The sequence below is a fragment of the Bufo gargarizans genome, chromosome 4 (assembly GCF_014858855.1).
Source record: "Bufo gargarizans isolate SCDJY-AF-19 chromosome 4, ASM1485885v1, whole genome shotgun sequence".
NCBI classification, from domain to species: Eukaryota; Metazoa; Chordata; class Amphibia; order Anura; family Bufonidae; genus Bufo; species Bufo gargarizans.
In genome coordinates, this window is record NC_058083.1 from 457,850,754 (window position 1) to 457,865,159 (window position 14,406).

General features: G+C 40.4%; 1 protein-coding gene across 1 annotated transcript in view; it reads left to right on the top strand.

Annotated features, from left to right (window-relative positions):
• Positions 1–14,406, top strand: part of CHGB (chromogranin B) — a 44,393-nt gene that overhangs the window by 26,383 nt on the left and 3,604 nt on the right. Inside the window, exons 3-4 of the mRNA XM_044292310.1 lie at positions 425–518; positions 12,508–14,156. Coding sequence (XP_044148245.1) covers positions 425–518; positions 12,508–14,156 — 1,743 coding nt within the window. The remainder of the gene's footprint in view (positions 1–424; positions 519–12,507; positions 14,157–14,406) is intronic.

Here is a 14,406-nt window from a genome sequence, read left to right on the forward strand (position 1 = left end):
TCTGTTTTTACTTTCTCATCATGCGGTATTGTGTGCAGAATGATGGCGAAAAACTTAAATTTGTTTTTTATTTTAGCACGAGGCCACAATGTGAAAAAAGTGAAAGGGTTTGAAAACTTTCTGAACGCATTGTAAGTTCTGCATTATAGACATAGTTTTAAAATGTGTATTTGAGATGGCTATAATTCTTTAGATAGAAAAAAATTAAAAAGCCACATTGGCTACCCAACATTTCCTGGTCTCACCATTACTACTCTTTTACACAATGACTATGTCTTTGAACTACGGAGGAGAATCATTTAGTGGATCTCTTTAATCATGCATTTACCATAGCCAAAGGAGTAAATTATTTGTATAAGTGTATGAGTATTAGTATAATGAAGTATAACATCTGATAAGGTGTGCACTTATGTACTTTTTACAGGTAACGCGTTGTATCGTTGAAGTGCTTTCAAATGCTCTGGCAAAGCCCAACGCTCCACCAATTGACCCAGAATGTAAAGAGATCCTTAAGAAAAGTAAGTATCAGGCATGGTATTGATGTATACATTGATCAGGCAGCTCATATACAGTGTGCCCAAGAAAACAACAAGGTGAATTATAACTTCATTTGTCTTCTGAATACATTAACCAGACATTCTAATCTAGAGTAGACTGCAAATCATACAGCTTCCAGCATTCCAGATTTGGATGATTTCCTCTTACTGTAAAACCATTTACATTAAGTTCTTATAATGATTATTTAGCATTTACAAGTGTAATATAATAAATAGATGGTACCTTGGCATCGTGAATTAAAGGATGTCTGTCAGCAGTTTTGAGCATACTAAACTGCTGGTAGCACTAGAAAGGGACTAGGAAGAGCAGTAAAAACATACATTTTGTGGGGATTTTATTATTAGGAGTAGTGTGAATATGAAGTTTTATTCTGCCAGATTCTGCTTCTCCATCTTTCACTGTGAGGTTCTGTCTGCATCAAACTACTTTCCAGCTTCTCCCCTCTACTCTTGGATATAGTGGTCTCCTGGTTGGATGATATAGCTGTCACTCACATCAGAGGGGAGGGACTGTGAAGCAACTCATTGCAGGCAGTCTTTTATGGTGAAGCCCCGCCTCTTGGGGCACTTGTGGATGCAAGAGCCTGGCAAATTAAAACATCCTATTTACACAACTCCTGATAAGAAAAAATCCACATAAGGTATGTTTGTATGTCTCTCCGCAGCCTCTACCTAGTGCTTTTAGCAGATTTGTATGGTCAAAAGTGCTGACAGATTTTCATTAAACTATTGTGAATTGCAGGTGCAGGACACTATATTGGAATTTTTGAGCAGTTTGTAACGAGGGTGAACTGTAAATGTCCCACATTTTTCTCCAAATTGCACTGTATTCATTAAAATGCTTAGTAATGTTTTTACACAATGTACACTATGTGATTAATTTTCATTTTATGTTACAATATGTCACTGTTTGACATTATGTTCTCCATAGAGTTCAGGCATCACCTACTGTAGTGCATAATGTAGGAGCTAGCAAACTGTTGCCTTAGTGATTTTACCATTTATTTTGTCCATTGATGACACCAGGAACCGCATTCTAGGATGTCAATTTGCATGAGAAGGAGGTGTCAGTCAGTGGAGGCCATTGTGCTGGAGCCTGGCACTGTCTTGATGATGGACACGGTGATGTCAGAAGAAGCGTTGTTTAGCAGCGTCTGTAGGTGGGAGTTGAGGTGTGTTCATAAAAGTGTATGCTCAGTGCCTCTTTTGTGTGCAGTGAGGCACATGAGAGACACACCTACCACAAGCCCCTGAGGAGCAGATGCAAAGGATGAGAGTGGTGGTGGCCCTAATGAGATGTAATGTCACGGTGTCCTACCTCAGGCTGTCTTTCCCTGGGGTTCAGTGCAGTGAATAAATGATGTGAAGGAACCAGGCAAACATTATAAAACAAAGAACAAGTGCAAAAAAACAAGTAGCAGTAATTGGCAATGTGGCAGAAAATGACACTCAGAAGCTAACAGTGTCTCTCTCTCCTGATCCCCTTCCCTTCGGCTGTACTCTGGCACCTGTGGCTGTAGGTGTCCACTGTGTGATGCAAGCTTCTAGTTATACTGTGGTTGTGGTGCCTTAATGTGTTTCCCCTCACCTTGCAGCGGAGTCTGTATAGCTTGATTGCTTGATCATTCTGATTTCTGTAATAGACCATAGTTTACAAATCTTCTGTAGCCTGGGACCCTGCAGGATCTCTGGAGCAGTTGTCCTCCTTGATGAGCCAACTCTGTGTTCCTCATGGCCTGGAGGAGTGGGATCGCATACTCCCCTACTCTTCACTCTCCTCTCTCTGACTGACTCTAACTAGCTCAGCCCCTCCCTTGGCAGGAAGTCAGACCAGCGCACTCCTACCAAGAGGGGCGTAATGGAATGGTAAGTCCCATTACTGTTGCAGCTTACATCATTCACTGCTAAAAAGCCAAGCACTGGCATAACAGTGGATGGAGTGGATGCCACACACAAGTGCTCTCCATTCACTTTGGGCCCTGTTTCTGAGATAAGAGCAGGTCCCTGAGGTGAGATGTGCACCTATTGGACATTTATGGCATATCTTATCGATATGCCATAAAGGACCAGATTGGAGAGCCCCCTTAAAGGGGTTCTCCTAGAATAATGACTTTTTTTTATCTAATGCCCGCAGCCTGCCTCCATAACTAGAAGATTTATACTTACCTACTCCTCGCTGCTTCAGTTCTCCTTGCTGGCTCCCGCATGTCCATGTTCTCTTCACCAGACTCTTTACATCCGTTGCTTCATGGGCATGGTCATATGTATTGCTGCAGCCAATGACTGGCTTCAGTGGTGATGAATACTTCCCTTGCTCTTATTGCTAAAAGGCCCAAGGGGTTGTTTGCCATATGTCATTAGGGGCTGAAATGTTGGTTTTAAATATTGCAATACCAGTAATGTGCATTAACTTCTTAACGTAACATGTTATTTGTAGCACACATTATTACAATTTTATGGGAACAAAAATAATTAACTCCCCCAACCCATATTAACCCAAGGCTAAACTTCACAGAAGGAAGCCAGACAGGATAATCACTGTATGTAGCAACCTTTTATATGGTAGTGTGTACAAGAGAGCATGTTGAAAGGGGTTCTCCAAGACCGGAAACTCTGTTTCATATGGGCAGACAGGGTAGAGGGGTAAAAAAATAATAATAATCACTGGTCACCAGTGCTCTGTTCCAACTCTGAGTTCCCTTTTTCTCCGCTTCCTTGTCATGCTGGATCGGAAGTGTGACATGACATCTATACATAAGTCATTACTGCAGGCTGTTAAGTGACTTCTGCAGTGGCTACATGCTGTGCTTGCACACTTCACCTCTGAGGTCGTTGATTGCCCAGCAGTGGTCACCTTCACGTTGAGGGCAGGTGACACTTCTGGTCCAATGGGGACTGAAAGCAGAGGAGAAGTGAGCTCGGTGCTGGAATCAGAACACAGGTGACAAGTTAGTCTTTTTTTTACATATGTGCACCCACTTTGCACAAATGTAAAGGGGTTCCCGGGCTTGGAGAACCCCTTTAAAAATAATAAGGGCAGTTTGTCACATTCTTTTGACCCTGTAGATGGACTAAAGAGCTTTGTCTACATCTAACCTACCCTGCAGTATATATGGACCTCCCACATTACATGTGCATTTTAATTGAAGAAGCCGATGCCCACAGAAGGCCGCAGACAGCTCAGGCACACACATACAGGAGATGTGCACCTGGCTGCATGAGATTTGCAGCGGCATCATGATGACATTGAGGAGGCTTAGGTGGAGAGAACAGGAAGGGAGGAGCCTAATTATGTTCTTATGGACGCGGCTGGGCTCCTTTAGTGATTAGTACAGCCCCTTTGTCATCATTAGCATAATTATAAAAACCTGTATTTTGAGGGCAGAAGAAAATTGATCTTGACAGAAAAATATATTTGGAAATGACACTAAGAGAGCTACAATGTGCTGCAAAGGGTTAAAAACGGTTCACGGTGGTGACAGAGTCCCTTCAAGATCTCTGCTCTCGGTGCATGAAGCATTTCTGTTTACATCCAGAACCTGAAAACCTATAATACTGTTCACATCTGACAACTTGCTACAATTACATCCTGCCTAGAAAATCCTATATTAGTCTCTGTGTTGTTATGTGTTAGTAGGATAGTATGCTGAGTTATTTTAACTTGGACAAAAAATTTGATGACACATTATAAGGTAAAGGATGATAATTGCGGGAGCAATTAACCATATATAATCTATATATATATATAATATAAAGAAGGATGTATATATGTGTGTATGTATGTATGTATGTTCCGCGATCACTCAAAAACGCAACCATCGATTTCAACGAAACTTGGTATACACATCCCTGGCTACCTGGAAAGAAATCTTGTGGGTCTCAGCTCTCTAGGACGTACCGTTCCTGAGATATTCCCCAAAAATTACCTACATTAGCCAATACAAGCCTGCAATTCTTTCTCTTCATATACCAACTGCCATACACACCGTCACATGACCCTTATCAGCCAATAGAAGCTTGCAGGCCCTTAGTCTCCACATACACACAGTTTTACTCCAGGTTTTCATAACAACCCAGCCATTTTTCTTCACTGCTGTAGGTCAGCTTTAGGCTAGGGCTACACGACTACATGTGTTGCGCGACACATATGGCACAACTACACTGCTACATGTGTCTCGCAACATTGATGTTGCACCAGTGTTGCTCGCCAATTTTTATAATGATAGTCTATGGTGTTGCACTGCGACATGTGATATACTGCGACGCGAGAGTCGCAGGAAAATCCATCTGTCGTGTTGCAGTCGCAGAATGTCACATGTCACAGTGTGACACCATAGCCTATCATTATAAAAATTGTTGAGACAAAATGTTGCGCGACACATGTCATCGTGTAGCCCTAGCATTAAAGGGGTAGAGCACTGTGAAGCTCACTGTTAAAGGGGCGGGCACTGTGGAGGTCACTGTGGATGTTACTGTTAAGGGGGCCGGCCGCTGTGGAGGTCACTGTTAAAGGGGTGGACACTGTGGAGGTCACTGTTAAGGGGGCAGGGGCCACTATTAAAGGGGCAACTGCTGTGGAGGTCACTGTTAAGGCAGCAGGGTACTGTGAGGTCACTATTAAGGGAGCGGGGTACTGTGGAGGTCACTGTTAAGGGGACAGGCCCCTGAGGAGGTCACTGTCAAGGGAGTGGGGTTCTGTGAAACTCACTGTTAAAGGGGCGGGCTGCTGTGAAGGTCAAAGTTAAGGGGATGGGCTGCTGTGGAGGTCCGATTTTAAAGTGGCGGGGCACTGTGGGGGGGGGGGGGGTTCAGTGGATGAGGGACTGTGAAGTTCACTGTTAAAGGGAGAAGGGTGCTGTAGAGGTCACTGTTATGGGGGATACTGTCAATATATTTTAACGACACACACAAACATGAAATTAAATAGATGAAATATACCGTGCGAAGCCGGGTCCTTCTGCTAGTATAAAATAAAGCTTTTCTAGACTCTTCCAGATTTCCAGTCTTACACAAGTGTGGCACATTTTACATTATTGAAAGTAAGATTTTCTGGCTACATATGATGAGGCTTAAAATGTAGCTCAGGATAAAGATAGTAAAATTTCATACTGTATCCAAGTTACGCTGCCGCCCCCGGAATCAGACGCATACTGTCACAGTTCTGTCTATTTGTGTTGAAGCATTCAGCTTTGTTCAGTCTGAAATAATTAGCTGTCACGAACAGAAACTGAGTTCGTATTACTGGCCAAGTTTTGTCAGTGAATTTTTAGTAAATGTACCATCACCTACCATGCAGTGAGCCCCTGAGGAGACGATGCAGAGGATGGTGGTAACAGCTCTGATTAGATGTCATGTCACGGTGTGCTGCCACAGGCCAGCTCCCTGGGGATCAGAGCAGTCGACAGGTAGTTTGAAAAATCAGGCTAGAAGTAAGAGAATTAAAGTCTCTAGTACATCCAGCAATAGCAATTTATATCCATATATTATGAGGTATGGTGGCTGACAAAGTGGCAGTTATTGGTACCTCTTGCTGATAACTCTCCCTTGAACTTTTGGCTAACAGCTGTGTACTGGCACTTGTGGTTATGGATGTCCACTGTGTAATGCACACTATAATTTGGTTTGGCCTGGATGTAGTCTAGATGAGGGGTGTCTGAACCGTTGTCCCTCACCTGCATCAGTGTCTGTAAAGCTGTGGCTTGCTGGTCACTTTGCTGTCAGTAAACGCTGTAGCTTTCAAGATATCTGTAGTTCTGTATTCTTGCCTGTCTGGAGTAGTGCTCTCACAGAAAATCTGGATACAGTGCTGATCCTTAAGACCCTGGGAGTAGGAGCTCAAGCATGTGCTTCCTTCTTCCTCACATTCTAGACTAGAACTTCCCCTCTTGGCAGGAAGCAGGACCAACCCACTCCTACCAAGTGGGAAGGAACAGGGTGGTTAACCCTGTCCCTACCAATGATACCTCTTCATGCTGGTGTACTTGAATAACATTCAATTAATATATAACATAACATAGCATTTGCAAATACCCCCAGGTCTGGGGTGCTGCGAAAACATGTAAGTAATTTGCAGCATTCAGAGTCAGTAACTAATACATATCATTCCCTGTAATGAGAAAAACTGATTCTGCAGGATGCAGGCTTGTGGACATAAAGATGATGTAGGAAACTCAATTTTTCCAATGTAGTATTTGTATCAGATACTTTTGGGTTTTAACAGGGGCGTATTTAAGGGCTTTATGTCCCCGGTGAAAAATGTTCAGCTCCCCCCCCCCCCCCCTCCCCCAGCAAAACTCACACTCGCCAGCTGCAGACTCATCGATGCAGCACTAGCTGCCAGTTATTACAGTGTAGATACACCTTTTTTGATTGGAATCATGCACTTCCCAAATAGTGACTACATGTTTCACAGAAAGGAGTGGACTTTCACACCACATTGTGCTTTTGGGTTTGTCCAGTCCATGAACATCTAACTTTAATCTACTTGGGCTGTAGGTCCTGCTATGGACCTCACATTAGTTACTGGATACCCCTACACCCACCCACTCTAAATAGTGGTAGGGGTGATGCATAACCTCCTGTACAGCTCAGCAGTCTCTTTCATATAGACATGTGCTATGAGAACACCGTAACCCTTGCAGCCTCTCATGTGCATTTTTCTCCACAGTTTCCCTTCCTTGGCTATATTGTGACTTTCTGCTATTTTTAGCATTAAAAGGTTAATAAAAAGAGATCAAACAAATAGTGAGGGTGCCTGTGGGCTCTGTTGCAACTGTGACCCCTATAGTTACGCCACTTCTGTGTGATCATCATATGACATAGACAGATTGTATCCATTGGAAGTAAGCAATGGAGGTTTGTGCTGAAAGACTGCAAGCAAAGATCTTGGGCACTGTGAGACATTGATATCAAAATTATATTGGAAAATTGTATTGTCATTGTAAAAAGTAACACAATTTGTTCCCCTAACAAGTGAAAAACAAGCAGTAATCTTACTTAGAGCTAATTTATACAGTGGTACAGGGTCAGGCTGCCCCAATCGGATCCTGGAGAGGGCCTAGGTACGGACACCATAAAGCAACTAAGTTGAGAATGATTTGTCAGGCTTTATTGCTTTTTGGGGCTATTTTATAAAGTTCTTCTTCTTTATGTGATCTGTGTGTGCACAAGTAGACTTTAAATAGCAATCAGAAGTGGAAATATACTGTGTACTCAGTCAGGGCCCGCAATATAATCTCTGCTGGTTGACCCAAAGTACTAAGTACAAAGTAGGACACTTATCATGAGGGCAAGTTTTGAAGTCAGCTTGGCTCAAATGCTTGTTGCTGTATCTTTTTTCATTTTTAATATAAATACGCACACTGAAAATATAACAAATATATGCGAAAGTATAATCACATTCAGTACTCAGTTTCAAATAACTACCCCTTCACTAACCAAACATAACACAACCCGAAATCTTTCCTGCCCCATTTTATTTTCCATTATCTCAACTTGGATACTTATTTAAACGGAACCTGTCACCTGCAAAACGCATATTAAACCGACCACAGTACCTTACAGTATCCCCCAGTGTGTTGCTAATCATGTTTTTATTTCCTCTTTGTGTTTCTTCATACTTGTTAAAAACGCTGTTTTAATGTCGGTTGCCGCTATCTCCGAGTCAGGGTTGAAGTCAAGGGGGCAGCAGCCTCCTTGCTTCAAGTAAAGCTAAGCCCGCCCCTTACCCCTCCTCTCTACAATTAGATGGACATGCTGCTGTGATGCCGGGATCGCGCTCTTCTAACTCATGCGCGGTACGCTGCACTCACCCGCCTGCATTTTGCTGACTGCGGATGCGCAGGACAGTTCAATCGCACACGAGCCCGGCATCAGGCAGTGTAACGCACATGCGCTAGAACAACGCGATCCCGGCATCACGTCCATCTCTAATTGTAGAGAGGAGGGGTAAGGGGCGGGCTTAGCTTTACTTGAAGCAAGGAGGCTGCTGCCCCCTTGACTTCAACCCTGACTCGGAGATAGCGCCAACCGACATTAAAACAGCGTTTTTAACAAGTATGAAGAAACACAAAGAGGAAATAAAAACATGATTAGCAACACACTGGGGGATACTGTAAGGTACTGTGGTCGGTTTAATATGCGTTTTGCAGGTGACAGGTTCCCTTTAAGGTTCATATATAAATGTGTGGTTCGTGGTGGACCTTGATGTCATAATACTGTATAAGGAAACCTCCCCACTTTAAATGGCTATTCCAGTTTTGCAATTTGTAGCATAAATTGACAGGAAACAACACATACTAATAGCTATTGCTTGTCTGTAATGCCCCATTTTCCTGGACTCCATTGTGGTCAGGTGACATTTTCCACCCTGTGTGCCCCCCTCCCATTTTTGTTCACATTGTTTACCAATTAGCATAAGTAATGTGTTCACTATACTGTACAGATTATTATAATTACAGGAATACCAAATAATGTTTTGTGATATTTAATAAAAAATGGTAAAACTATAGGAGTGAGTAAGGCAGCTGTTCACTGTACAAATCTCACTGAAACTTGTAAAATAATCCTTATAGCCAAAGTTATGGCAGAAAAATAGAACTTTTCTTTCCAGCTTTTTTGGAAAAATATAAAATTTTCTTATATATGTTATTGTTACAAAACAAGATAGAGCAAAAACCATTTACGTTTTGTAACATCCTTAGTATGAAATATCACAAAGCAATATTTGATATCCCTATAATCATATACATTTTTTCCTTTTAATTCCAGTAATACACTATTTAGTGTTATGCCTGTGAAGAAAATAGCTTTTAAAGCACAGAAAAATCGGCCAGCCCTTCTAATAGAGCAGGTCTGTAGTGTACCGGTAACCCTTCTGCCTCACATACAAAAGGTGTGGAATTCAAGTCCTGATAAAGACCTGTCAAATAATTTCTTTAGTAAAAGTCTTTATGCTGGAAGAGGGCCGCTCCCCCAACCCATATCCAACACAGCTTCATTAGTATTATATTCCAGCTAGGATAGGCAGATACCTGATGCTACAGGCACTCTCCATGAGTCTTGCCCTGGGATGTAAACTTAAGATGCAGGTCACAGATTGCAATTATGCTGGAGTTGTCAAAATGCACTCAGAACATCATCATCTGACATATAATGCAGAAAGGTTGACTTCAGTTTTTTTTGTGTGTATAATTAAAAAAAAACTTTAACTTTAGTATATTGTCTCACTTTATTTTTTTGTCATATAATTCTCCCACCATCATCTGATTTGGTGTCTTTTTGCCTGTTACAAAATGGTATGGATCAAGTGAGCTTTCATTTTTGGAAAACATGGATACCGGCCGTGTTCTTTCTGCATTTTAAAGAACGGAAGGTCTAGCCCTCAGTAGATATGGACAAGAATAGGACATGTTCTATTTAGTTTGCAGGGCCGCGGAACGGAGGTACGGATGTTCGCAGTTTTTAAGGCCCCAAGCAACGTTCATGTGAATGAGGCCTAAGGATAATGAAATAAACTGAACCATACATCTGGAGTGACTTTCATTTTTGTCAATATGAATAAGAATTGTAAAATGTCCTGCCAAAACCTCTTAATCGTTTACATTTCTAAAAGCAGTGGTATTGCCCCCAGTTTATCGCATATTGGGCACGATCTTTTATAGTGAGCAAAGAACCTTTCAAAAGAAATACTAAAATCATAATATATTTGATGGACTATTTATTAAAACATTTCTTTCCAATTTTTTTTATACCATTACTGCCTTTTATATCAATGTATAAACAGAGCTGTGTATAGAGATCAGGAAGCAGAAATGCCGCTTCCTGCTCTGGTACAGGCAATCATGTGATCGCTGGGGGCCAGTAGTCTGCACAAGCTACTGAGTCTAAGCAGACCTGTACAACCTCTCTGATGGCTGTATTCCCCATGTAGCTGCTACCAGCCAGTACCAAAGCCCACTTCAGATTCCTATTTTAAAATGTTTTTCAATATGCACATAGGAATACCAAAGTAATTGAACAAAGTCTCTCACTACTTTGGCCGAGACTAAGTTTGGCTTTACAGAGCTAATACATTTTAATGCTGTACAGAAACAGCATTAAAGGCTATGTACACCTTTCAGGACAATTTTTAATTATTCCATTTTAGTCATTTGGGGATAAAAATCATTTTTCCAATTGTTCTTTATTAAAAATTTTGAGCCGTTCTGCCACAAAGGGTTAATTGTTTTTCAAGCTTTTTTTCTAGCTGTGTGCATCCTAGTTCACTTTGTTCCATTCCTCTAATAACCCTTATCTCTAAATTACTAAGAGCTCATAAACACTTATTTAAGCCACATTCTTATCAGTAAGATAAGGATTGAGCTTTGATGAGTGTTTCTAAGGTCTGAGAGCAGAGATAAGGATCCTCAGCTCCTTATCGGACTGAGCAGAGAGACTGACTCTGAGCAGAGAGAAAATTCTGATCCTGCTAGTAGAGCATCTCAACTCTGTACAGAGAAAAGGACTCCATAGTTTTTAATAAAAACCAATTAAAAAAAAAATTTGTTTAGCTCATAATGAGTACGATCTATGATTCAAAGCTCGATTCGCTCAAGCCTAGTAATGGGCATTGATCCTAGCAGAGAGAAATAGGAAAACCTCTCCTTTTGGAATGCAAATACAGTCATGTAATCAAATATTTCTGTGCAATAACCTATTCTCTCTCTATTTTCTTCACCATTTGTTTTCATTACAGTTAATAGCCATTCTGTTTAGTGGATTGATACAAATGCTGATATTTTTCAGAATGTATTATCACAGAAGTAGATGTATGAGTCACAGTTCTGTTATATTCTGTCTATGAAGTGGCTTATTACTGTCCCATAATGCTTTGCGATTCATCATAGCCTTCAGATCTGTACATTACTGAAGACAGAATGCTCAGAACAGACATGATTTCAATTTTCGTATGTCTCGTAAAAATTTTATTTATTTGAATCATGTTGATTTTTCTTTTGTAGCCGTGTGTCTGCATGTAGAATGCACTGATCCATAACATGATTATTCATGTGAAACAAAACAACAATCTGGGTTTTGTCCTATGTTTGCTGTTGACATTAGAATTTGCTGCATTCTGAATGCCACCTTTTGAGATGACAACCATTTTGTTTCAGAGTGAACATGTTCTCAATAAGCAGAGTGCAATAAGCTGCTGCCAGACCCATCTAGCGAAGGCTTATCTCTCAAAACCAAATTATTGGGCATGTTGATCAATGGAGAGTTGGCTGATTCTGATGAAATGGCTGCTGGTTTTAGCCGACATACATCCAATGTGCAGCTTGCCCGTCTAAATGTCTAGCCATAAGGGAAAACCTTGATAATAAGTAAAATCTAGTATCTATCTTGTATCATGGAAAAAGCTATTCAGGTTTATCATAGTATATAATCAATTGGTTCAAAATCTTATTGTTTAGGGTAAAAACTAAGAGAGAACCAGATAACAGTTTATAAACCAGGTAAAAAAAGTTAAAAATAAGTTATAAAATTGGCTTGAATTTTTGAAGAGCATATGTCCCATCTGGAACATTGATGGAATGTTGCTAGGATATGCCATCATTGTCATATAGGCGCAGGTCCCACCTCTGAGACCTGCTCCTATCTAGAGAAAAGTACCCTTGAAGTGAAGTAGACCACACAGTGCAGCACCTGGCTATTTTTGGAAGTCCCATAGCGGTGGTTAGAGGACAGGATGTGTGGCTGCTCTCAGTTGACTTTGGAGTAGAATCAATATTAGTTTATAAAATATTCTGAATTAAATATATAAATATGATGCATTCTATAATTTTCAGTGCCAAATACAATTATAAAGACTATACAAACACATATAGTAAGTGTTCTGGAAAATCAACAGATTGTATTAGAGAGGACTTAAATATCTACTAACTGAATTGTTTCAAAACCTTTTTTCTAGGCAGTCAACACAGTTTGGATGAAAAAGAAGATGAACAGAAGCAGTATGAAACAAGAAATATTAAAGATTTTGACAGTATGAATAAGCACCAATATGAAAGCAATGAAGAATTGAAGCAGAGTCAAGTTTTACCAGGAGGAGAAAATGAAGAGAAACGGCACCATGAGGAAGTTGAAAGCAAAGAGGAAAAGGAAGAAGAAAAAAACCATGTAGAAGATACAGAGGAGAGCACTGGGCACTCCAAAGAAAGGGACATTGTTGATCATGTTGAAGATGATGGGGATGATGAGGAAAGAGGGGATCACAAAAATCACAATGGAAAAGAAATTGAAAAAAAGGACAAATCTCATCATGATGATTCACAAGAGGCAAAACATAATATTTTTGACAAAACAGTTCATCAAACAGCTAAAAGTGTCGAAGAATTCTCAGAGGAAGATGAGGAACCACATCACTTAGAGGAAATCATGAAGAGACACCCCATAACCTTAAGTCCAAAAGAACCACTTTTCCACTCAGACAAATACCATTCAGCACGCTCTGATGAAATTTCTGAAGAATCTGATGAGAAGGAAGAAGAAAGAAAAAGAAGTTATAAACCAAGGCATGATGACTTTGTCCAAAGATTTGTAGATTATGAAGAAAAGAGAAGTAATCAAGAAGAAAAGATGAATTACGTGCCTTCAGATGAAGATACATTTCACTACAGGGGACAAGAGAATCACCTGAAGAATAATTATGAGAAAAGACCACACTATGAAAGAGAAAGTTCAGAAGAGTCAAGAGAGAAAAGACACCACCACCAAGACAGTGAGGAAGAGAAACACCACCATGACAGCAATGACGAGAGCAATGAGAGAGAATTAATAGGACATCATTATGAAGACAAGAAACATCATTTAGAAATAAAAAGGTGGCCAAGTGAAAAAACTGCTCAATCAAACTATGAACAGAGCAATGAAGACAGCGAAGAAAGCAAGGAAGATATTGAGAAACGTCATAGAGATGATAAGCTAGGGAAGCAAGAACTCTACAGGAAACTGAAACATCATTTCCAGGACAGTGAAGAGGATGGATCATATAAACAAGACAAGAAGCAAGATGACAAGAGACGCTATATAGGTGATGAAATAGTGGATGAGATGAAAAGATATTATCCAGACTTGTCTTACGAGCAAAACATGAGACATTACAATGAAAAAAATACAGAAAATTCTAATTACCCTGGCAATGACAAATACAAGAGACATCATTCTAAAGAAGAAACAAGATCTTTCAGTAAATATGGCATCCCTGATGACTCTTTCAGGTGGAAGAACAAATATTTTGAGAATGACAACAGCGAAGAAGAGAGAAAAAGAAGTTTGCAAACCAAAAACCTGTTTCCAGACTATGATGATTATGACTTATGGGGTAAAAAGCAGTTCCTTGATGAAATTAATCATGAATATGGTGAAAAAAAGAATCCATTCAAAATCCCCAAGTTGGAAGAAAAAAGGCAGTATGACCGAATGGATGAACTGGCTCAGCTACTTAATTACAAGAAAAAATCCGTTGAGTTTCCAGATTTCTATGACTCGGAAGAAATAAAGAAGCGACATTATAATGAACGGAACAGACTGCGCCAAAGGCCACTAACAGAAGAGGAGGTAAATAAACCACTTATTTATAGAAGTTCTCTAAATGTATTTTTACAAAAAGCGCATAGATGTGACATTAAGAGCCCTTGTATACAGCGTTATAACAGATCCATGTGGTACAGAACGATTATGTGGTGCCGAAGACTGGGGCCATTCTGTCCCTACTATAAATCGATGCATACAGATGTTTTCCTCACAGGTTCACTTCACAAAGGCACCATACAATTGGGGTTATTTACTTACAGAAATATGTCTATAT